The sequence below is a fragment of the Symphodus melops genome (assembly GCF_947650265.1).
Source record: "Symphodus melops genome assembly, chromosome: 16".
NCBI classification, from domain to species: domain Eukaryota; kingdom Metazoa; phylum Chordata; class Actinopteri; order Labriformes; family Labridae; genus Symphodus; species Symphodus melops.
The window spans coordinates 20,031,338-20,057,749 of record NC_136706.1 but is presented as its reverse complement, the minus strand read 5'-3'; the positions used below and the strand labels follow the sequence as shown (position 1 = coordinate 20,057,749).

At 40.9% G+C, this 26,412-nt stretch overlaps 1 protein-coding gene and 2 long non-coding RNA genes across 3 annotated transcripts in view; 2 read left to right on the top strand and 1 right to left on the bottom strand.

The window, feature by feature from the left end:
• LOC306837061 (uncharacterized protein) lies at positions 1-3,378 on the top strand. The gene is made up of 5 exons (XM_079364541.1): positions 1-250; positions 1,461-1,520; positions 2,826-2,946; positions 3,142-3,170; positions 3,208-3,378. The coding sequence occupies exons 2-5, from the start codon at positions 1,482-1,484 to the stop codon at positions 3,328-3,330; spliced, it is 312 nt and encodes a 103-aa protein (XP_079220667.1). The 5' UTR covers positions 1-250; positions 1,461-1,481; the 3' UTR covers positions 3,331-3,378.
• Positions 3,379-8,586: 5,208 nt separating this feature from the next.
• The window catches only part of LOC306837257, a 34,473-nt gene continuing 16,647 nt past the window's right edge, over positions 8,587-26,412 (bottom strand). Inside the window, exon 3 of the long non-coding RNA XR_013780901.1 lies at positions 8,587-8,623. This is a non-coding gene — a long non-coding RNA (uncharacterized lncRNA). The remainder of the gene's footprint in view (positions 8,624-26,412) is intronic.
• On the top strand, positions 16,493-19,743 carry LOC306837256. The gene is made up of 4 exons (XR_013780900.1): positions 16,493-16,735; positions 17,936-17,995; positions 19,198-19,318; positions 19,503-19,743. It is a non-coding gene; the product is annotated as an uncharacterized lncRNA (long non-coding RNA).

Sequence of the window (26,412 nt, the reverse complement as noted above, 5' to 3'; positions counted from 1 at the left end):
AAACATCCAACCGAGGTTATATAAGGCTGTGGAACCTTCAACTCTCCCCTTTTGCACTTGAACTTTGAACGAGTTGACCTGCAAAATCTCAGCTGTAAAGCTAACCTTTGAAAAGCTCTCAAGAGAACTTCTAGAAAACTTCAACAAACCTTTTGGATAGTTCATCTCCAGCGGAAAGAGAAGAAGAGTCTTTAATTGGCCTTTAGCAGACCAGCCATGGGACACTGCTTTCAACACAGGTTCTTTTTAGGTAAGACATCAATCTTTTTACACAGCCTCATTTGTTTTTAAATTAACTACTTAATAATGCATATTGCATAACAAATCATCTCTACAACGTTAAATTGCTTTATCAGTTCAGAAATCAGTGTAACTTTTTAATCTAAAGGTCGTTCACGTCGTGTTATTGAGCCTGTTTGAAAAAAAAAACATGAAATTAGAGAAACTTTCACAAGTCGATGTCTCCTTGTAAAACACGTGTTGAGGACCGAAATCTTTCAAAAATCCCGGGAAAAAGTGGAGGGAATTACCCAACACCTAAACAGGTTTAAATAATGTTGTTTTGGTTTGACAGCATGTCATTGTTCTCAAAATTTGCATCGACATTAAGTCAAGGTTAGCATACGATCTGACGACAAGAGTAAAAAAATCGAAAAATGCTAAAAATGTGCATTTCTTGGTCACCATGGTGATGATGGAACTCATGACATGACGTCAGGAAGTGAAGACGCATGTACTGTGTAAACAAACAGGAGCACGTTCTTCTGTGTATGTTTGGACTGTTTAAGCCTGATTTATTGAATCTTTAGTTTATATAGAAACTAGTCCTTGTAAAGTACTCAGCCTAGTCAATTCACTGATATGAGGAGGTGCTCAGGCAGCCTCCATGGGTCCTTCCACCTGAGGGTCCTGTTTATACAAGCAAAAATATTTGGGATAAAAACTGCTTTAAAATGATCAACGTTATATATATATATATATATATATATATATATATATATATATATATATATATATATATATATATATATATACACACATATACCCCCCACACCCCCCACTCTAAAACACTTTTTTTCAGGTCAGTCAAAACAATGTAATTTAGCTGGCAGGTGATTCTGCAGCCTTTATTTGAAGACAAGTTTGTAATTGTGTCATCAATTGATATTTCTAAGTTTAGTTTCTAATTTGTAGCTCAAATTCATCATCAGCCATACATGTAGTCAAAATGTCTCTTCATGTTCAGTCTGTAAAAAAGGAGTCCAGTAAATGTAGAATCAAATGTTGCTCATGTTTAAAATAAAAAATACTTCACAATATGTAACTTTGAACAGGCCGCTCTTGAAAAAGTTTGTTATTTGGTTACATGCATAGATTGTTAAAAGGAAAAGTAAATTGTTTATATCATATGATCAAACCTTATGAATATTCCTCCTCACCGTTGTTTTATGACCTCACAGGAGACAGCTTCCCCGATTTCGATGGTGTCCCAGCCTTCTTCATCCCTGGCGTGGAGGAAGGTGAGTATAGGTATTTTTTAGCAGATGAGACTGGGGGCCATCCCCTAGTCTTTGTCGACGACATCCCTCAACACTTCAGCGAGGACGAGGATGAAGATGAAGAAACGGATCACAGCAGCGACTGGACTGTCGACTCTGACGTGGAGAGTGAAGACTCCGGGTACGAGTCCATGTACGAAGAAGAAGACAATGAAGATGAAGAAGAGTATGAAGATGAAGAAGAGGATGAAGAGTACGAAGATGAAGACTTCCCACCTCGCTCCCCTCTCGTGCAGCAGTTCCCTCCAGCGCATCCAGCAGTCCCCGTCGGCTCTTCCGTTCCTGCTCGTCCTCCTGCTGGACCGCCTGTCCCCGCTGGTCCTTCCACCTCCGCTGGTCCAGAAGAGTCTGCTTCATCCATCCCAGGCCTGGGCTCCTACTTGAAGAGGATCCGGGAGGAGTGTGCTCCAGCACAGGACCGTGCGAAGAGGCAGAGGAGGGATTACGAAGACACGGACGATGAGCAGCCTTCCACCTGCAGACTCAGCTCCTCTACACTCAGAAGACTCTGGCAGGCTCCTGTGGAAGACAGGGACTCGGACTGAAACAGACGACCCGTTTGTGTATACAAGTACACAAATGTTCTCTCCAGTGAGACTGAAGATTCCCAGCAACCTATTAGTCCGACCATACACTCCAAAAACCACAAAAACTCCAAAATCATCCATTGTGACTTGTTCCCCAGACATCAACTGGACTGACGGTTCCCATCCCTCACTCTATCTGAACTGCTGAGCGGGCTTTTACAAGCCAGCAGTTTCAGCCATCAATAAGTAACACGGAAACGACACGTCATCGACCACAGACAACCTCTCAAATCCTCAATCTGAACTGCTGAGCGGGCTTTTACAAGCCAGCAGTATCTGCCCCAAATAACAAAGACATTGACTGAACTGACGGCTCTGACGTGGAGAGTGAAGACTCCGGTACGACTCCATGTCTGAAGAGGATGAAGATGAAGACTTCAGACTTCGCTCCCCTCTCTTACAGCAGCTCCTTATAGTGTGTCCCAAATATTTGATGTGGTTGCTGATCACTCAGGTGGTATTATCTCGTACCAGGTTTGAATTCATACCTGGCTACCTTATGATTTGATTGTATTATTGAAGCTGTAGATACCTGAAGGTAAGTGTTTTAAATATGTCTTTCTCTATGATCTGCAAAGAGCTGTAATTTAAAAACACATGATTGAATTTCTTGCACTTTTAAACATGTCATTATCTGTCTGACTAACTCTGTGAGAGTGTTATGTTTTTGTGTCGACAGGCCGACGGGGAGAATAAAGACATCCACATGAAGACAAGATGTTTACATCCCAGACCAGACGAGAAGGATGGACGAGTACAGGAGCAGATGGAGAGCGGTGAAAGCCTTTTAACTCATCAAAGTAAGTCATCCCCTCACTGAGACTACGATAGCAGAAGTAGCAGCATACATAAAGTTAGGATAAGGTCAAGCTAACTCTTAATATGTGGAGTTTTTTTATAGGCTAAATCATTTAATTATTGGAAGGAAATTATAACATATCCACTGTTAAAAGTTCTGTTCACTTTTATTTACTCTCTGTATTTCTGTGTCACAGGGCAGGAGTCCTCGGTGGAGCAGCTGACTGTAAACATGAACCCCATGAAGTCATGCCCCCCCCCCTTCAGCCTGCAGCCCAGCGACGAGGAGCACCCCGGCACCACCAGCAAAGACGACGTTTGTTTCCATCTGCTGCTTCTTTCTCAAACACTTTAATTTATATAGACAGAGGTGTAAAGAGCACTAACATAATTTACTCCAGTGAACGTACTGTTACTTTATTACAATTTTAGTAAAGTACTCAAGTAAAAGTAAAAAGGTCATTGTGGATGTACTTTAACTAAAAGTTACTAGTTACTTTTTTTTTTAAACAATGCATCTCTCCTGCATGCAAAAAAGAAAGTGTAAAGAGTTTAGTTTTATTTCAAACATGTGATAAATAGATAATTCATAAGTCTGTGTATTTTACTCCGTAACAGACATCAAAGTAAAAGTACAGATTTTAAAAACTAGTTCAAAAAGTAAAACTAGCTTATACAAACAAAAACTACTCACTTACAGTAACAGGACTTAATGCACTTTGTTACTTTACACCTCTGTATATAGACAACGTTATTACTGATTACTGGTACAGCAGTATCATATTTCATTCAGAAACCTGATGCTGTTTGAGATCTTAAATAAATTTATCATAAGGCAACTTTTAAGTTTGTTGAATTATTATTTGTAAGTGTAACATGTAAGAGTGTGATATTGAATCATTTGGTAAAGGTACAATTAGTTTGATGTGAATTTATGGAACAGTCAAAGCCTCAGTTCATCAACAAGCTTTGCCATGCATGATGAAGTGTTCATCTGGACAGTGATGTTCATGATGAAGACAGACTGTAGGAGTCACTGCTGTTCTACAGTCTGATCGCAGTAGGCACAAAGGAGCGCCTGAAATACTCCATATTGCACTTGGGGGATGATGAGAAGATGAAGGAGCTGGTCATCATGGAGAGGGGGAGATTGTGAGTTGTCCAGGATGTAATGGCTCCTCTTAGCCACCGTCTCCAAGCCGTCCATCATTGAACTACAACCTTCTGTAAGAAGACACAGCTTGAGTTTTGCAGCTGGAATTACTACAATGTTTTCTCCTCTCTCTGAACACCAAAAAGAGCGTCAGTGTTTACCGCCTGGGTGTCAGCCATATCAATAGACTATGTTTAATAGGTAGATTTTTAAACTAGTGTGTATATAAAACCAGCACTGTGAAAGTGCGGCTTGAAAGGAAACATGGATAAAATAATATATATATATATATTTTTTTTATTTCATAAAAAAACAATAACATCCATAAAGTACAAAATTGTCAGTTAACAAGACAAATACAAAAAATAAGGTTCATTGGGACAAACATGACAGAATACAAACAGTAAAGGTTACAGCATTTTCTTCTAACTCCAGTAAAAAAAAAAATCAAAAAAATTAAAATAAATAAATCACAAAAACTAGGTGAAACAAGGTTTGGCTTGTGTGCTTTTATAATATGCAAAGACAACCACGATGTTTTGTGATCTGGATGCTTTATGAAGAAAAGGGATAACAGTGTTGGAGAGAGGGTCAGAGGAAGAAAAAAAAAAAAGGTAAACAATGAATCTCACAATAACAGAAATAAGAAAAAGCACTATGATAATAACCACATATGTGAAACATTGTAGGCTAGTACTTTTCATGACAATCGTAAATTACATGGTTGGTAGCCTCATTTTGTTTTGTGTGTGCCAACTTTAAAAAAAAAAAAAAAAAAAAAACACCTGGTAGAAAACATAGTACCATGTGAAATAAAAACCTGAACAGCTTTCCTTTTTCTAAGACTAGGAGATGCTGTACTTGTCCGCCCTCTGCTGCTTTGTCATTGTTAGTGTACGAAGCTGAAGTTGGTTTATTAGTAAGGGAATATAGCAAACATTGGGATTAAATTCCTTACTAATAGATTTAATTACACATGTGTTCATAATGTTGTCTAGTTAAAAACAATTAATGCATCACATTTTAAATGCATTAGGGTCCAGGTCTGAGTCTTGTCCACACTGCTGTTTTTAAAGTGGGGCTTGGGACCACCTGCGGGCTCCTTAGACACTGAGAGGGGGGTCCCGAGATGTTTTCCATCATACATAAGTTCAATTATCTAAAATTACATATTTTACCCATTATGGTGATAAAGTAATATTTATGCTAAAATGAAAGTGATGGTAAAAAATTGATTTAAGTTTTCACATAAGTAAAATAGGTTTTTTGTTGCTCCTTGCAAATAAAAACACAGACATCACCTGAGTGTCTGTTTCTTAAACGATGAACGTCCACTCAGTCCTACAGTTTATACACAGCAACGATCAACACAGACCGAGCTTTATGAGAGGATTAAAGATTCATGTCTCAACACCCAAACTAAGTGCGTTTCTATACGCAGCAACCTGTTGGGAGGTGGGTAACATAGATCACATCCAGCAAACTCTTAAAGCAACAAGTATAGCCTATTGCCTTTCAATATTACAACAACTTTGAACGTTCAGGTCACCTGAGATTCATACAGCTTTACAATCACGAACCAGAAGATGGACGGTGACAGATGAAGCTGAGAGAGAGAGAGAGAGAGAGAGAGAGAGAGAGAGAGTGAGAGTGAGAGTGAGAGAGAGAATGAAGCTGATATTATTCACAACAGATTTGGATGTCATGACACTGTTGTCTAAGAGGGGTCTTAACCTTTCCTGCTCCAGAGTTCCAACCGTAGTTACAGCACACAGGGGAGACTCTGCTCCAAGTCTATTCTCCAACTGAGGGGTTCACTTAACTGGTCAAAGGAGACACGGAGAGTCTGGCCGTATTGAGGTTGTCCGTTTGCTGTTTATTCTGCACATTTGAACTGTACACTTTTGGAGGCCGACACTACTCTCTGCCTAATTCCGTCCCCGGCATCAACGGTCATGTCTCCCGCACTCCTCGCAGCACTGTGTCAATACTGCATCTTTAAACATAGACCCTCGACACACAGAAAGACTTACCTGCCCAGAATAATACAAAGTATGAAAACTCGTTTTTTTCTCTGACACCAAAATTGGAAACTTTAGCCTTTAAATCAAGGATTAACGATGGTGAATGGACTAGTAATGCACTTTTCTGGTCTTCTGACTCCACAAAGTGCTTAAATATTGCAGGTCACACCTTCACACATTGTGGGCAGAGGCTGCTGTGAAAAGAGTCCATCAGAACCAACCCCTTTCATTCATACACATTCACCATTGAAGAAGCAGCAGGACCACCTGGGGTTAAGTGTCTTGCCCAAGAACACATCGGATATGCATCCAGCCAAGAGATGACCAATCAGCCACAGCCGTGCGCCCCGCAATGCAACGAGAACAGCACAGAGAAATATTACCAAAAGAAACAGCTGATGAGCAAAATGCAAATCATCCTTTCAAATAATGGCAAAGTGGTTGCTCTTCTTCCAGAGCACGCTGCATGCTCACAAGACCACATGCATCTTCCCAAAATAAACTTTTAAAAAAAGGGATAACAGCCAGAATCAAACAAGTTGGCACAGCGGCTTATGGATTTTAAATCACTTACTCTTTGATGATCACATTACTTGAAACAGAGTCCAGCTCATTCAGGTTGTTAGAGTTGAAATGCCTCTCAAATGTCTTTGTTTTCTGCACTACATTTCAACACACAGGTAGTCGTTTGCTTGTTAGGCCCAGCTTTAAAGTTATTCCAGAAAACGGTAATGATAATAATGTTAAAATCACCACCTCCACTCAATCAGCATCACCCTACCTCAGGGGAGTCAAACTCCAGTCCTGGAGGGTCGGCTTCCTCAGACTGTTAGATGTCTCCCTGCTCGGACGCAGCTGAACCCAATGAGTGACTCGTGATCAGGCTTCTGCAGAGCTTGATGACAACACATTGGTTTATAGCAGGTGTGTTAGAGCAGGGAGACATCTAAAACTCTGAGGAAGCCGGCCCTCCAGGACTGGAGTTTGACACCTGTGCCCTACCTGATTTCTACCACACCTGTGCAAGCCACACCCCCAACATGAAAGGCCTGCCCACATACCTCCAACTCTCTCTTTTTCCTTCCAAACCAAGCCTGGCAAGCTGAAGACCATCTATAACAAGTCCCGCCCACTCAGAGGGAAGATGTGATTGGTCAATTTTACTGCGATTTCAAATCATTTCTTTTTTCTTTGTTGGAATGAAAGCATTTTCTACCTAACATTAACAGAGACCTCTAAAAATGGTCTTTAATCAGTGATAAGTTAGTGTTGAACAGACTTTGTTAATGTTAATGTTAATGTTAATTAGTTTTTTTTTTTTTTTTAACAATTTCTTTAATGTAATTATAGCAGGAAGTTGCATAAAACAACCCTGTCAACTCGGGATACAGTGTACAATAAATATGCAGTTGCAGATATTCATTGTGACCACTAGAGGGGAGTGAAAGCACGTATTCATACTCGCTTCAAAGCGGTCACAGGTAAACTTACGATATAATGTAATGCAAAGATACCACATAAAGAAGACGTGAACAACTTATAGAAAAAAAGATGTTGTTTAGCTTGTTTGACATTTCCCACAAATACAAAGGCAGTATCAGACTGAATATATACATATATACATTGTCCTGCGGGCCATACGTTTCCTCCTTGAGATGTCCCAGATCATTGCTGTGCGCTGACTAAACTCTTGTTCCTGCTGAACTGAGCCAGTGTATTCTATCACACTGCTGTCAGCTCAGGAGGCACAGGAGGAAGGTCAGGTGTTTCCTCAGGACAAAGTCAGAAGACTCCAGGTGTGGCCCTCTGCTGGTTCCTTTAAAGGCAGAAGTGAAGTGATGTGAATTCTGCAATGTACAGTAAGATCATTTAATTACCATACCGTCTCAAGTGAGAGTATCTGAAAAATAATAAGCTTTGTAAATGTACAATGTTTCCTTGTGAGAAAAAAACACATGAATCTCATCACTTCTGTCTTTGTTCTCGTTTCATCCAGAAGGTTTGTCACATTTTCAATCTATGACATAAAGCCTGCAGGAAGTCAAATGGTTCTAAATATATGATTGAGATGGTCTTGTTCATTTTCCTAAACACGTTTAGGGTGTCATCATTTGGTTGAGTAAAAGAAACAGTTAACATTTTAATTTACACATCCAAAGTGAAAAGATTTTCACCTTCCGTCTTTAGAAACAGGAGTCCTTCATGTGAAAGCTGATACTGATATGGATTGTCTTGATTTGGACCCAAAAGCACGACGGAGACTGAGGGGATACGTGAGCAGGATTTAATTACAAAGTGACTCAAACAATTGTGCCAAAGGGGAGGGGTGGTGAGAAGTCCCAGGATCCGGTGGGTAGGAGTTGTGAGGTGGACAAGAATTGACGAGGTGCTCCAGAAGATCAGCAAACAATATGTGGTAGAACGATCTGGCAGTGAGTGAGAGACAATCTGGGGGTTTTGTACAGCCCGGGTTGATTGTTGATGTGACACACCTGGTGCCTCCTGAGGAAAGAAACCACACGCACCTGTTGCACACTTATACACGAAGGACCAAGCGTGCATGGGATTTTTATGATTCTTTAATTTGCTCTGAAACACAGAGACACAAACATATCAACTTCGCGATGCTTATGCCTCTCAAACAATGATACAAATATTCTGCACACACATACACAGTAAATATTAAAGAAGGCTAACTGTGGATTTTCTACTGTCACTTACATCACTTTTCTTACCTGAAACACAGAGACACAAACATATCAACTTCGCGTGGCTGCACACTCTCGGACGTCTTGGTCAACTGAGCTACGCATGGCATCAAAGACCCCTTGTGCTGCTGCTGATACCAAAAGTGCCTGTGTTCCACTTTGTGCTTCTTTGATCCACAATTATACCCACTAAAAATATCATAGTGCCTTTGTGCAGATATATTTAACAATAAGACTTAACTGACAAAACAAAAATACTTAAATAATATGAGAGGGGGGGTGCCTACTGTCCACAAACATGCCTGAAATAACACAGGCCTCACACTCTCCCCTCCAAAATAAATGTCGTCTCGACATTAAGAATGTCCCAGAACTCATTGGTTAGAGAGGTAGGTGAAATGGGAGTCAGTCTTTCATGATACTCTCTGCACAACCACAGTCTATGACATGACGTACATCTCCCTCTTCACGTCATGTGTGACCATCAGACCTCACTGGCCAGGTGACACCTGAAGTTCTACTCCACCATTTTGCGGGTTAGTATCTTGGACTGTAAGGTGGAAACCATATTACTACCAATAACCAATTTCATACAGACCCACATATGCAACTGTATGCCTTCTACGTTCTGGTACTAAACTTAATGTCAAATGCATTTATATCCTATCCTATATGAATTTACCTTGTAACATTAGCCCTAAGCTTTGCCATGAACTTATTTATTCTGTCACTACCATGAACTTAACAGGTGACTTCTAACTTATCTTTCACTTCCTCTTGTAACATTACTGCTTCCTATGTGTAACTGATGGTTGCCCTAACATGTTATATGTTAGTGTTTTAGGTGGATTTCTCTGTCGTAAAGGATATTTCCTCGCAGAAGCTGGCTGCGCCTCAGAGTCTCCCTCGTCTGCTTCATCAGATGATGGCACGTTCTCGTCTGCTTCATCAGATGATGGCACGTTCTCGTCTGCTTCATCAGATGACCCCCCTGGCTCAGCGGCTGCATCTCCATTCTCCACCTCTGGCACCATCCAGATGTCGTCTTCCTGGTCTCGCCGTTCAGCTCTCTCGTCGTCTTGCTCCCATTCTCTGTCATTTTCTTGTGGCTGAAAGCTCTCAGCTTCCTTCGTCAACTGACTTTCGACGTGGTCGGATGATCTTGCTGGATGAATCATGATGGCTTTCCATTCATTTTCATCCTCAGAACTGATGTCAATATCTCTCTCCCTCAAGACGTCTCTTTGCGTTGTCTGTTTTCTCCTCGTCTGGATTGGATGCTTTCTTTGTTTTTCTCTTTGCACACTTGTCATCCTCCGCTACTGGCAGGAAATCACAGGGCAGTAACATGTTTCTGTGCAGGACTCTTGTCTTTCCTGGGCCTTTCTCAGCTTGTACCACATATACAGGACTGTCTTTGTGTTTCCTTTCAATCACCACATAAACTTGATCCTCCCAGTACGCTCTGAGTTTTCCAGGTCCTCCTCTGTCCCTCTCATTTCTCACCAGAACTCTGCATCCTGGCTGAAGCTCTCCTCCAAAGATCTTTCTGTCGTAGTGTTTCTTTGCTCTATTTTGCTGGTCCTGAACAGTCTTTGATGCTAACCTGTATGCGTCTTGCATCCTTTTTCTCCACTTGCTTGCATAGTCACCGTGTGAAGGGCTCTGGTCACTTGGTTTTAGGCCAAACATCATGTCAATCATAAGCCTGGGGTTCCTTCCATAAAGAAGGTAGTATGGCGCAAATCCTGTCGCTTCACTGCGTGTACAATTATATGCGTGCACAACTTTCGCTAAGGAGCTCTTCCAGTCAGACTTGGCTTCCTCTGTCAGATTTCTCAGCATAGAGAGCAGTGTTCTGTTAAATCTCTCGGCTTGTCCGTTTCCTGCTGCGTGATAAGGTGTTGTGCGGGAGCCTTGAATGCCACTGTATTCTTCCAACTTAGAAAACAGCTTATTCTCGAACTCTCGACCTTGGTCGTGATGCAACTTAGCTGGAAACCCAAACTTGAGTACGAAGTCTCCAAAGATCTTTTCAGCTGCTGTCTTTGCTGACTTGTTGGTGCATGCATATGCTTGGGCGAAGCGTGTAAAATAGTCTACTACAACCAGGATATACTCATATCCTCCTTTACAGCTCTCTAGATGCAAGTAGTCGATCGATACCATTTCAAATGGGTATGTGGTCACTATATTCATATCTTATTTGTGTCTCTCATGAACACATAGATGTCATCACGGCTGTCTCTTCCTTTAACAGGAGGCCACTGTCCTTTGATGACATACTCACACACCTTTCCAATGACTGGGTCATTCTGTTGTGCTTTCCTTAATGTTTCCATGGGGATCTCCTTCACTGGGGATGCTACTCTTTCACTCTCTACATCCTTACATGCCGCAGTGATTGTGACTGGACACATCCAGGGCTCACGTTCACATGATTCAAGTTGGAGTGTCTGTGTGACTGTGGTTATTACCTCTGGTTCCATTTCCTGTGAGCATGTCTTCATGTACTGCTCCATGTCCAGTGGCATACGTGACAAGCCATCCGCATCTCCATTTGCTTTACCAGGCCTGTACTTGATAGAGAAGTTGAAATCTGCTAACTCAGCAATCCACCGGTGAGTTGTGGCATTCAGCTTCGCTGTTGTCAAAACATATGTTAAGGGATTGTTATCGGTGTAGACAGTGAATGAAGGTTCATAGTACAAGTACTCTCTAAATCTTTCGCAGATCGCCCACTTCATCGCTAAGAACTCTAACTTCCCAGAATGGAGGTGGTAATTCTTTTCGGGAGCGGTTAGTGTTCGTGATCCATAGCCGATAACAACCAACCTGCCTTGTTGTCTCTGGTACAGTACTGCACCGAGCCCCTCTTGTGAAGCGTCACAGTGCAGCACAAACGGCTTCTCAAAATCGGGGTAACCTAGGAGAGGTGGACTCAACAGGTAATCTAAAAGCTGGCAGAGCACTTCCTGGTGGTTCTCTTTCCAGGTGATCTGCTGACTTGAAGGTAACTGGTCTGTTTTTTTGTGTTTCCCCCTGCTCATACTCACATTTTGTTCTTTGACTTTACTACTTGTAATATTCTCTTTGGCAAGCAAGCTGTACAGTGGCTTAGCAATGCGTGAGAAGTTGGGGATGTACTGGCGATAGTATGATAGAAATCCTAACATTTTCCTCACATCTCCAACAGTCTCAGGCTTGCGATCTTTAAGCGCTTGCACTGGTGCTATTTCAGCTGGATCCATGCAATAGCCATTTTTTGATACAATCTTTCCGAGGAATCTAACTCTGTCTTTAAACACTTCACACTTTTTAGCTGTCAGCTTCACTCCATGTGCCTGATAACGACTTAACACTTCTCTCATGTCGTGTAGATGATCGTCAAAAGACTTACTATGGACAAGATTGTCATCCAAATATGGTTGTGATGATTCATCTCTCAAACCTGTGAGGCACTCCTCCATGCTGCGCTGAAACTCTGCTGGAGCCGAGGACAGGCCGAAGGGAATCCTGACCCACTCATACAAACCCCAAGGTGTTATAAAGGCTGTTAGTGGTCTGCTGCTCTCCTCAAGAAAACCCTGGTGATATGCCTTGCCCTGATCCAGTACTGAAAACCACACACTGCCACTCAAGCTGTTCAACATGTCTTGCACTCGAGGGATGGGGTGACGATCAGGGATGGATTTTTGATTTAGCTCCCTGTAGTCCACACATAAACGCAAACTTCCATCCTTCTTGCGCACACAGACTATGGGTGATGAGTATGGAGACCTAGATTTTGTAATCCATCCCTTATTAAGCAGATCCTCTAAATACTCCTTCACCTCCTTGTGTAGGGGTTTTGGAACTGAGGCGTAGGTGCGTCTTACTGGAGTCGTGTCACTCAGTCTGATTTTTAACTGCAGAGATGGAATGCATCCCACATCGTTCTCATCTTTTGAAAATGCATTACATTCTTCTCGTAGCATCTGTTTCACTTTCTGTTGTTGATCAGGTGTCAGATGATCCACTGAAACTGGAGGATCCCACAACTCATGTTTCGATGTGATTTGTTGCCTGTGATCCTCTTTGTAGCTGTCAGGAGAACTAACTTTGCTGTCTGACTCTTTGCTTGTACCCGGTGTTACAACTGTGTTCTCAGGAATGTTGGCTGGTCTAACATCTACTGGGTAAATAGCCTTGATCTGCTGTAGCTGACCTAGCACAGTGCGAGGGATGAGGGTAATGTCATAGTTGCTATCATTAGTAACAGGAATAGTTACCTTGGACCAGTTTCCTTTCTGTAGACAGATAACAGTCTCTGTAATTGTCAGCCCCTCTGGCCACTTTGGGATCTCCTCTGGTTCAAAAAGGACTTCCTGTTTTGTGGAGAGGGGACCTGTACGTACATTACACTTGACCTCTCTTGTCTGTCCTGCTGGAATCACTGTCTTTATTCCTCCAACTTTCACAGCACCTTCCCTGCCATTCTGCTCACGACTCTGCAACAGCTGAATCAACACATTAGCTTTTTTACAGTCAATAGAGAAAGCTTCTCCTACCACAGCAGTTGTAACTTCAGGGTGCTGCTCCATTCCGTTCATTACCACATGCTCGATAACATTGTAGCCGATGATTGGTGGTTCTGCTACTCCTGGCTCATCAGAGACAAGAACTGGCACAAGTAGCTCTGGCTGCGGGCCCTTGTTTGACTTCAACTTAAACTTCAGTTCAACCCACCCTGCAAACGGGATGGGTGTCTGGTTTGCAGCTTTACCAACAAGAGTCTCATCTTCATCCAGAAGCTCATCCATGCCTCTCAACCTGGTGTGTGGAAGACAGGAATTTCTCCAGTTTTCATTGATGATTGATACCTGGGATCCTGTGTCCCACAGAGCTTGTGTTGCTACTCCATCAAAGAAACAATCCACAATGCACTTTTTCCCGATGAGAGCTTTTAACTTGGCTCTGCGACGTAAGGAGAGATGGCTGGCGTAAGTAGCACCTACAGTCTGCTGAGCCTCCCCACTTTTCTCCAGCTCCGCCTCAAGCTGCCTGATGCGATCACACAGAAGCTCGTGCACTCTATCTTCTGGTTCAGCTTGGCGAGGAGTCAGTGGTTCTTGTGGTTTGACCGTCTGTATTGTCACATTCATGCCGTCAGATTTCCCTACCAGTCTCCTTTGTCCCCTACAGCCTCTAGAAAAGTGCCCTGACTCTCCACACTTGAAACAGTGTTCACACTGGTCACCTATTTCTTGCTCCCTACAGACTTTACATCCCCGCTTAAAACTTGTTTTATTTTGGCGGGTGGGCTCTTGTGAGTTAGCTATGCTTTTCCTAATTTCAGCCATCTCTTCTCTAAGCAACTTAACTGTCTCATAAAACTCAGAATCTCTCGAGCTAGTCACAGGTGCTTTACGGCTTTTAGGCTTCATCGCTTCAGCTGATTGCTCTTGAACCCCTATGCTGGCTTTGGCTACACTCTGACCCTGCTGACTGTGTTGCATTTCTGTCTGTAGCTCATTTACTTTTGGTCCTTTGCTGCTTGTGTTCTTCCTTTGCTTAGACTGTCTTTCTAACTCAACACTAGCTGCTTCATTCATTTTGTCAATAAGTATGTCGTCTGTCACTCCCTGGTCATCAAGAAACTGCTTAAGCTGAAACTTAATATGGTCATTTCACAGTCCAGTACTGACAGATCTTAAGAATTTCTTCTGTATGAGCTCAGGACTATACTGTTCTTCTGATTCAACTTCTCTTGACGCCAGTAACAGTCTCTCTTTTAACTCAATAGCTCTAAAGAGGAAGTTTTGAGGTGACTCACGACTGTCTCGTGTCATGTTCACCAATCTGTGATACAAATCTGTTGAGCTGTCCTCATTAAAATGTCCTTTTAAAATAGATTTTAACTGGGGAAGGGTTAGATCACTTTTAATCTCTAACATGTCTCGGATACTCAAACCTGGGCTGATCGACTTGATCACTGCCTCCATCACTTCAGCTTCGCTGTGTCCTTTACTCAGACCTCTGTCAATTTGATGCATCAGGTTTGTGAATGAGAGTCTGTCTTTTTGTCCTTTTTCCCCGATCTGGCCACAAATCTTGAATTCTCTTCTTATTGTCCCTTCAGGAAGTCTGTTCACAGCTGCAGGTTGCACACTTAGTAAATCTGAAGATGGACTTTGAGGTGTACTGTTCAGCTTTTCACTCAACTTTCTCACTTCATCTAGAGCTAGACTGTTTTGCTGTAGCTGTGAATATTTTTCCTCTGAACTCACTTCTTTCATGGTTTCCTGAATTTCTTGTGCTGTGTCATCTGTATTTTCTTGACTTTCAACAGTTAAAGTGTTCTCTTGATTTTGCTCCACTGTATTTAATAGTGACTTTTGAAAATACATTGCAACATCTTCACCATCGATAACACTGTCCATGGATCCGGTGATTAATCTGATTAACGCTCGTCTACTTGTGACACTTTCACTTGAGATCTTGGCAAAAACACACACCTCTTTGAGTTGATCCATCGGTAGCAGCCATAGTCTCTGTGACACTGTTTCTGCCATCTCCTCCAGCTCCTGCATGCTTGCCGCGGATGCGACCGCGCCCCCGAGGCTGCGCGCTCCCGTCGTCATCACTCAGACTTCTCCGTGCACGTTGTCACACTTTACACGACGCTAATCATCCCAGCGGTGCCTCCAATATTTGTTGCACACTTATACACGAAGGACCAAGCGTGCATGGGATTTTTATGATTCTTTAATTTGCTCTGAAACACAGAGACACAAACATATCAACTTCGCGTGGCTGCACACTCGGACGTCTTGGTCAACTGAGCTACGCATGGCATCAAAGACCCCTTGTACTGCTGCTCCACAATTATACCCACTAAAAATATCATAGTGCCTTTGTGCAGATATATTTAACAATAAGACTTAACTGACAAAACAAAAATACTTCAATAATATGAGAGGGGGGTGCCTACTGTCCACAAACATGCCTGATATAACACGGGCCTCACACACCACACTCAATCAGGGAGAGAAACATGAGGATGAGACAGACAGGGAAAGACAGACAACCCACAATAGGAGAAGGAGGGTTTTTTCCCTACAGGAGTTGGATTTAACTGTTTTTATATGTAGGCTAGCTATAAGACACCGTTATGAGAGCGTTTGTGAAGAAATCTATTTGTAAGGAATTTATTCCCAAATATCTGATGAAATTCCCTCAATAAATGCAGAGATGAATCTTTATCTGGTAAATGTAGTTCACATTTTGGGATAAATGAGAAACTGTTCAAAACGCAGCATTCAAAGATGATATGACTTTGATCGTTCACAGCAATGTCGGTGAAACACTTTTATCTCAGAGAGAAATTCTGAACACACTTAGAAACATCCAAACGTATCTTTGCTTTTTCTTAATTGCTTTTGAAAACTGATGCGTCTAACACAAAGACAATGCATGCCATCTTTAGAAGCTGCAAACTTCATTATGCATCTACATGCAGTGACATGACGATTTAATTAATAGAAGTTCATATAAAGAAAACGAAATTTAAATAATAGTGATAAATGATACAATAAAAATATTTATCTTCCTATACCTGCACTAACAGACGCACGCACCGACGGACGCACGTGCGCGCGTCACCAATTGCCATGGAAACATCCAACCGAGGTTATATAAGGCTGTGGAACCTTCAACTCTCCCCTTTTGCACTTGAACTTTGAACGAGTTGACCTGCAAAATCTCAGCTGTAAAGCTAACCTTTGAAAAGCTCTCAAGAGAACTTCTAGAAAACTTCAACAAACCTTTTGGATAGTTCATCTCCAGCGGAAAGAGAAGAAGAGTCTTTAATTGGCCTTTAGCAGACCAGCCATGGGACACTGCTTTCAACACAGGTTCTTTTTAGGTAAGACATCAATCTTTTTACACAGCCTCATTTGTTTTTAAATTAACTACTTAATAATGCATATTGCATAACAAATCATCTCTACAACGTTAAATTGCGTTATCAGTTCAGAAATCAGTGTAACTTTTTAATCTAAAGGTCGTTCACGTCGTGTTATTGAGCCTGTTTGAAAAAAAAACCATGAAATTAGAGAAACTTTCACAAGTCGATGTCTCCTTGTAAAACACGTGTTGAGGACCTAAATCTTTCAAATATCCCGGGAAAAAGTGGAGGGAATTACCCAACACCTAAACAGGTTTAAATAATGTTGTTTTGGTTTGACAGCATGTCATTGTTCTCAATATTTGCATCGACATTAAGTCAAGGTTAGCATACGATCTGACGACAAGAGTAAAAAAATCGAAAAATGCTAAAAATGTGCATTTCTTGGTCACCATGGTGATGATGGAACTCAGGACATGACGTCAGGAAGTGAAGACGCATGTACTGTGTAAACAAACAGGAGCACGTTCTTCTGTGTATGTTTGGACTGTTTAAGCCTGATTTATTGAATCTTTAGTTTATATAGAAACTAGTCCTTGTAAATTACTCAGCCTAGTCAATTCACTGATATGAGGAGGTGCTTAGGCAGCCTCCATGGGTCCTTCCACCTGAGGGTCCTGTATATACAGGCAAAAATATTTGGGATAACAACGGCTTTAAAATTATCAACGTTTATATATATATGTATATATATATATATATATATATATATATATATATACCCCCCCACTCTAAAACACTTTTTTTCAGGTCAGTCAAAACAATGTAGTTTAGCTGGCAGGGGATTCTGCAGCCTTTATTTGAAGACAAGTTTGTAATTGTGTCATCAATTGATATTTCTAAGTTTAGTTTCTAATTTGTAGCTCAAATTCATCATCAGCCATACATGTAGTCAAAATGTCTCTTCATGTTCAGTCTGTAAAAAAGGAGTCCAGTAAATGTAGAATCAAATGTTGCTCATGTTTAAAATAAAAAATACTTCACCATATGTAACTTTGAACAGGCCACTCTTGGAAAAAGCCTCTACACCACTTCACTTTTATTGTTGTTTGTTATTTGGTTACATGCATAGATTGTTTAAAGGAAAAGTAAATTGTTTATATCACATGATCAAACCTTATGAATATTCCTCCTCACCGTTGTTTTATGACCTCACAGGAGACAGCTTCCCCGATTTCGATGGTGTCACAGCCCTCTTCATCCCTGGCGTGGAGGAAGGTGGGTATTGGTATTTTTTCGCAGATGAGACTGGGGGCCATCCCCTAGTCTTTGTCGACGACATCCCTCAACACTTCAGCGAGGACGAGGATGAAGATGAAGAAACGGATCACAGCAGCGACTGGACTGTCGACTCTGACGTGGGGAGTGAAGACTCCGGGTACGAGTCCATGTACGAAGAAGAAGACGATGAAGATGAAGAAGAGTATGAAGATGAAGAAGAGGATGAAGAGTACGAAGATGAAGACTTCCCACCTCGCTCCCCTCTCGTGCAGCAGTTCCCTCCAGCGCATCCAGCAGTCCCCGTCGGCTCTTCCGTTCCTGCTCGTCCTCCTGCTGGACCGCCTGTCCCCGCTGGTCCTTCCACCTCTGCTGGTCCAGAAGAGTCTGCTTCATCCATCCCAGGCCTGGGCTCCTACTTGAAGAGGATCCGGGAGGAGTGTGCTCCAGCACAGGACCGTGCGAAGAGGCAGAGGAGGGATTACGAAGACACGGACGATGAGCAGCCTTCCACCTCCAGACTCAGCTCCTCTACACTCAGAAGACTCTGGCAGGCTCCTGTGGAAGACAGCGACTCGGACTGAAACAGACGACCCGTTTGTGTATACAAGTACACAAATGTTCTCTCCAGTGAGACTGAAGATTCCCAGCAACCTATTAGTCCGACCATACACTCCAAAAACTCCAAAAACTCCAAAATCATCCATTGTGACTTGTTCCCCAGACATCAACTGGACTGACGGTTCCCATCCCTCACTCTATCTGAACTGCTGAGCGGGCTTTTACAAGCCAGCAGTATCTGCCCCAAATAACAAAGACATTGACTGAACTGACGGCTCTGACGTGGAGAGTGAAGACTCCGGTACGACTCCATGTCTGAAGAGGATGAAGATGAAGACTTCAGACTTCGCTCCCCTCTCTTACAGCAGCTCCTTAAAGGGTGTCCCAAATATTTGATGTGGTTGCTGATCACTCAGGTGGTATTATCTCGTACCAGGTTTGAATTCATACCTGGCTACCTTATGATTTGATTGTATTATTGAAGCTGTAGATACCTGAAGGTAAGTGTTTTAAATATGTCTTTCTCTATGATCTGCAAAGAGCTGTAATTTAAAAACACATGATTGAATTTCTTGCACTTTTAAACATGTCATTATCTGTCTGACTAACTCTGTGAGAGTGTTATGTTTTTGTGTCGACAGGCCGACGGGGAGAATAAAGACATCCACATGAAGACAAGATGTTTACATCCCAGACCAGACGAGAAGGATGGACGAGTACAGGAGCAGATGGAGAGCGGTGAAAGCCTTTTAACTCATCAAAGTAAGTCATCCCCTCACTGAGACTACGATAGCAGAAGTAGCAGCATACATAAAGTTAGGATACGGTCAAGCTAACTCTTAATATGTGGAGGCTAAATCATTTAATTATTGGAAGGAAATTATAACATATCCACTGTTAAAAGTTCTGTTCACTTTTATTTACTCTCTGTATTTCTGTGTCACAGGGCAGGAGTCCTCGGTGGAGCAGCTGACTGTAAACATGAACCCCATGAAGTCATGGCCCCCCCCCCCCCTTCAGCCTGCAGCCCAGCGACGAGGAGCACCCCGGCACCACCAGCAAAGACGACGTTTGTTTCCATCTGCTGCTTCTTTCTCAAACACTTTAATTTATATAGACAGAGGTGTAAAGGGCACTAACATAATTTACTCCAGTGAACGTACCGTTACTTTATTACAATTTTAGTAAAGTACTCAAGTAAAAGTAAAAAGGTCATTGTGGATGTACTTTAACTAAAAGTTACTAGTTACTTTTTTTTTAAACAATGCATCTCTCCTGCATGCAAAAAAGAAAGTGTAAAGAGTTTAGTTTTATTTCAAACATGTGATAAATAGATAATTCATAGGTCTGTGTATTTTACTCCGTAACGGACGTCAAAGTAAAAGTACAGATTTTAAAAACTAGTTCAAAAAGTAAAACTAGCTTATACAAACAAAAACTACTCACTTACAGTAACAGGACTTAATGCACTTTGTTACTTTACACCTCTGTATATAGACAACGTTATTACTGATTACTGGTACAGCAGTATCATATTTCATTCAGAAACCTGATGCTGTTTGAGATCTTAAATAAAATTTATCATAAGGCAACTCTTAAGTTTGTTGAATTATTATTTGTAAGTGTAACATGTAAGAGTGCAATATTGAATCATTTGGTAAAGGTACAATTAGTTTGATGTGAATTTATGGAAAAGTCAAAGCCTCAGTTCATCAACAAGCTTTGCCATGCATGATGAAGTGTTCATCTGGACAGTGATGTTCATGATGAAGAGCGACTGTAGGACTCACTGCTGTTCTACAGTCTGATCGCAGTAGGCACAAAGGAGCGCCTGAAATACTCCATATTGCACTTGGGGGATGATGAGAAGATGAAGGAGCTGGTCATCATGGAGAGGGGGAGATTGTGAGTTGTCCAGGATGTAATGGCTCCTCTTAGCCACCGTCTCCAAGCCGTCCATCATTGAACTACAACCTTCTGTAAGAAGACACAGCTTGAGTTTTGCAGCTGGAATTACTACAATGTTTTCTCCTCTCTCTGAACACCAAAAAGAGCGTTAGTGTTTACCGCCTGGGTGTCAGCCATATCAATAGACTATGTTTAATAGGTAGATTTTTAAACTAGTGTGTATATAAAACCAGCACTGTGAAAGTGCGGCTTGAAAGGAAACATGGATAAAATAATATATATATATATATTTTTTATTTCATAAAAAACAATAAAATCCATAAAGTACAAAATTGTCAGTTAACAAGACACAAATACAAAAAAGAAGGTTCATTGGGACAAAAATGACAGAATACAAACAGTAAAGGTTACAGCATTTTATTCTAACTCCAGTTAAAAAAAAAAAAAATCACAAAAACTAGGTGAAATAAGGTTTGGCTTGTGTGCTTTTATAATATGCAAAGACAACCATGATGTTTTGTGATCTGGATGCTTTATGAAGAAAAGGGATAACAGTGTTGGAGAGAGGGTCAGAGGAAGATAAAAAAAAAAAAAGGTAAACAATGAATCTCACAATAACAGAAATAAGAAAAAGCACTATGATAATAACCACATATGTGAAACATTGTAGGCTAGTGCTTTTCATGACAATCGTAAGCTACATGGTTGGTAGCCTCATTTTGTTTTGTGTGTGCCAACTTTAGAAAAAAAACAAAAGAAAAAAAAAAACACCTGGTAGAAAACATAGTACCAATAAAAACCTGATTTCTTTTTTTATTGGTACAAATAATGGCGGCTGGAATGGATAGAAAACGTGAATATTGTCATGCAAGCAGGTTCATAACATCATAGCCCAAAATTGATGAATAAAAATAAACAAAAAAACAGGACAAGCTAAAAAACCTTGTAAGAATAAAAGAAACAGATTCAGTGTTCATGATGTTACTCTGCAGGGTTAAAACCCTGAACAGCTTTCCTTTCTCTAAGACTAGGAGATGCTGTACTTGTGCGCCCTCTGCTGCTTTGTTATTGTTAGTGATAGATTAATAGATTTAATTACAAATGTGTTCATAATGTTGTCTTATAACATAAATCCTACCTTATTGGTACTATATACTTGTTGGTGAACAATTGAAATTGTTAACCTTTGCTTTTAGTAGCTTGTTGTTCCACTTGGTGGAGAAATGGCCACGCCCACATTTACATGTCAATTTACAGAAGCTTTAAAACATTGATTTGAATGTTTCGAACACGTCTAGTTAAAAAAAATGAATGCATCACATTTTAAATGCATTAGGGTCCAGGTCTGAGTCTTGTCCACACTGCTGTTTTTAAAGTGGGGCTTGGGACCACCTGCGGGCTCCTTAGACACAGAGAGGGGGGTCCAGAGATGTTTTCCATCATACACAAGTTAAATTATCTAAAATTACGTATTTTACTCATTATGGTGATAAAGTAATATTTATGCTGAAATGAAAGTGATGGTAAAAATTTATTTAAGTTTTCACATAAGTAAAATAGTTTTTTTGTTGCTCCTTGCAAATAAAAACACAGACATCACCTGAATGTCTGTTTCTTAAACGATGAACGTCCACTCAGTCCTACAGTTTATACACAGCAACGATCAACACAGACCGAGCTTTATGAGAGGATTAAAGATTCATGTCTCAACACCCAAACTAAGTGTGTTTCTATAAGCAGCAACCTGTTGGGAGGTGGGCAACATAGATCATATCCAGCAAACTCTTAAAGCAACAAGTATAGCCTATTGCCTTTCAATAGTGGTTCAATATTACAACAACTTTCAACGTTCAGGTCACCTGAGATTCAAACAACTTTACAGTCACAAAGCAGCCTTAATTCATGAAAAGAAGACAGTTAGCCCGTCTCAGTACTGTTGATATAATGAGGCTAAGAAGAAGAGGACGGTGACATGTGAAGCTAAAAAGAGAGAGTGACCCAGCATGAAGCAGCGTGTGCACATCCCTGCAGATATTCACAACAGATTTGGATGTCAGGTAATGATGACACTGTTGTCAAAAAGAGGGGGAAGCATATCAGCACTGTGCCATGACATTGCAGTTGCACTCTGAGACCATTAGGGGGGTGTGAAAGCCCATAAAACCATACTGAATGTTTAACCATAGACCCTCGACACACACAGAAAGACTTACCTACCCAGAAGAATGCAAAGGATAAAAACAATGTTTTTATCTGACACCAAAATTCAGAAGCTATACCCTTTAAAAAAAATAAATAAATCAAGGATTAACCCCCGACGTCCCATTCAAGAGATGACCAACTCAACTAACTAGACCCTCCGGGCCATGGTCTGTGGCTCCTGTCCTGCAATATATTTAAAGGAATGTGTCTCTCTTCAGATCTCATGGTGTATTTTAAAACATGTATGTTTGGCTTAGTGTAAGAAACAAACTGTGCTAATTTTACAGCTGCCTGTCTTGTACAGGACACGATGGAAAAAGAGATTTTTAATCTCAATGAGTTTTATTTCCTGGTAAAGTAAAAGTAAAAAAAAAAAAAAATCAAACACATTTTAAGAAATTAAATTAAATAAAATTAACACAAAAAGACAAAATTCTCCCAAAGGAATTTAGAGAAGTATACATTTTAATTCATGTAAAATTCGGAAAGGCTCGCAGGTGACTTTAGTGTTTCTTTAGGAGAGATTTAAAAAGTGAACAACGACTCAGCTGAACTCTCCACAGGCAGATCATGAAATCCTTTACATGTCAAAACAAACCCCAAAAGCATGTGTCACAGGTTTATTCTCTCTCAAACATTTAGTTTAAATGTTGCTTGTCACATTAAGAAACGGTGAAAGAAAATAAAAATGACCATTCAAACATTACTTTTTAAACTACTTCCAGGCCCCTGACGTTTCACCTCTCGCCCTCTGATCACATCTCTTCCAGTTTCAAAGGGTCTTACAGTGTAAATCATCTCAAGCAATCACCTTTCTTTTTTTTGCTGATAGTTATCTGTTATCTTTCCTTTACCGTGAAAAGACGTCTTGAACATGAAGCGACAGATGTGAATAAATTCATCCATTTAAAGCTCTGTGTAACACACTGATGTCTCTTAACTAGATCAAAGAAGTTCAAATTTTACGACTTTTTAAAAGGAATCTTTGTGATAATATTAGTGACTGTCTGTAGCCACACCTGTTGATAGTGTATTTCTCAGAGAACAGTCTTTGAGTTAATGTTGATCCTCAGACACCATCTAGTGGACATACAGAGGATTAAAACACCACTCTTTGTTTCACAGTGAACAGAACAATACACCTGACTTCTGATATCACTCTTACCGTGTGTTGTCCATGAAGGTTTTCACAAAACTATTTTATTTTATAAAGGAGGTTAAAGTCAACATGAAAACCTTCTACTCGCTTCAATTCATCCACAACATCATTTCCCAGTGTCTTTAATGTAAAACACAGCCTAGTAATCTGCTCATTGCTGGGTATGTTGTGTTTCTTATAGTGATTCAACCCCCAGTTTTATTTACACTGCAACAAGGTGAAATAAAGATCAGCACATATTCAGTGCTGGCCTTCCACTGTAGAGATGTAAAAGTGGCATTTCTAATACAAGGGGAAGTGAATATTGTGCATCCAGAACTGTGACAGTTACTATTATATTCTTCTTTTTGTCTTTATTATTTACATCCCAGGAAATCGTGACAAAATGATGCACATTTAGCAACTTTTCCTTTTCAAACATGGACAAAGAGAGCTGTGTTTAGTGACTTCACTCCTGCTGTGTCCGCTCAGTGCTTTAATTCAAGTTCTCAGGCACGACCAAGTGTTCATTATTGGCCTGCCTTTGCTTAATGATAAAGATAATTACCCACATGTAAATAATTCCTGTGATTCCACTCAAATCCACCAAGTGAAAACTAAAGAACGAAAAGAAACAACACAAGCATTTCAACAACTGCTAATGAAGACAGCAGAGATCAAACTGTTGTCTCACTTTCCAGAGGTCAACTTCAATATTTTATAGGCAGGAGAAAATCAACATCATCTGAAGTCAGTGCTGGACAAAGGGAATAAATCTCAAAGCCTGCTTTTCTGGACCAATCACAAACACCTACACCAAGGAGGTTCAGGTAACAATGACTTACATCATCGTCACAAAATGTTGGTGCTTTCTGTCATTTTAAAGGCTGCTAACAAATATTTACTTAAAGCTTAATATGACAGGATGTTTGAAAATAGTTGAGCAGGCTAAACATCTGTGCTGCGAAGTTTATTTTTGATTGTCTGAATTTTAACTTTTAACATGAAACCCAAAAAAAGAAAAGGCAGTTTAATGAAACTATAATTAAGACAAATGAGACAATTCAATGATTGAAGACACATTACAGAAATGTATCTTTTCACTCTAAAGAAAATCGTCTCATAGCATGCAGGTCTGTGTGTCTGGTTTCTTCAGTGAGTGTCAACACGTGTCTGACAAAGGTGGACTTGTAAGCAAACTCTGTTTCACACTGAGCATTTGTAAAGCTTCTCTCCGGTGTGACGTCTTGAATGAGCGACGAGTCCCTTCAGTGTTGAGGAAACGTTTGCCGCACTCTGAGCAGAGGTGAGGTTTGGAATGAGTCAGGTAGTGTCTCCCCATCAAACACTTCACTCTGAGCGATTTACCACAAGAAGGACATTTCAACAGTCTTGGGGTGTTTTTTCTATTCTCTCTAGCTCCAGCTTCCGTTTCTTCCTGGGCGACATCATCTGCTCTCACATTGGAGTCCAGCTTTGTTAGCAGAGCTTCAGACTCAGACGGTGACCTAGAGTTACACATCTCTGTGGCTACATATTAAAAAAAACAAAACAACAAAAGCTTAATTAGCGGACGGGATCAGGAGTTGACAGTAAACAGCTAAAAAGACAAACAGGGCCTCTCTCAACAAATACAAAAAATCTACAAACTTTTGTTTTTTCGCTAATAAAAGTAGAAAAAGTCTGCAGGAAACATTTTGTCATCCTAACAGACCCTAAAACATCTGCAACCAATTAAAAAGTCTTAACTGTCTTACATTTTGTATGTTAAAGTAAACAAGTCAAGTTCTTTTTAATAAGGATAAGGTGACTTTAAGGAGAACTGGAACAAATAAAATGGCAAAGACAACCTCATTATTCTGTGTGCAGGCATCATTACTATGTAGCTGTGGTCAAGCACACCACTGATCTCTCTCACATGTTAATATGGCTGCAGGATAGTTAATGCTATATCATAAAGTGTTCCTTTAAAAAGTCACATATCCAAAATACACTTAACCGTGTTTCTCTCACACTAATGTGTGTCTCCAGTCTGTCTGCAAACCTCCCAATGAGAAGACAAGTTCAAACTGAGACAAAAGGAGGCCGCAAACCTCGGACATCTCCTGTCAGCGGATGGACTAAAGATAGATGCTGAAAAGATGTGTGCCATCAAACAGACGCCACAACCAGCAGATGTGAAAGCTGTTCAATGACTGCTGGGTATGGTCAACTACCTGTCAACTTCTGCTCACACCTCTCTGACCAGTGTGAGCTGCTGAGACAGAACAACACAAGGAAGCTTTTCTGACACTGAAGGAGACCATTGCAAATGCTCCTGTGCTGAAGTACTACAGCCCAGAGGAAGGACTGACGGCACAGTGCGATGCCTCCGACAGGTTTGGGTGCAACCAAGAAGAAAGGGCAAGTCAGTCACATTGGCAAGCCAAGCACTCACATCAACAGAGCGAGGTCATGCTTAAATAGAGACTGAATTTCTAGCACTGGCTTTCTGCATGGAAAAGTTGCACCAGTTCACCAGACTGGTGAGAATGATGCTGCACATTCAGAAGTATGATTTAGATGTGATATGTACCAGGTACAGAAATGCTGATAGCAGACACTCTGA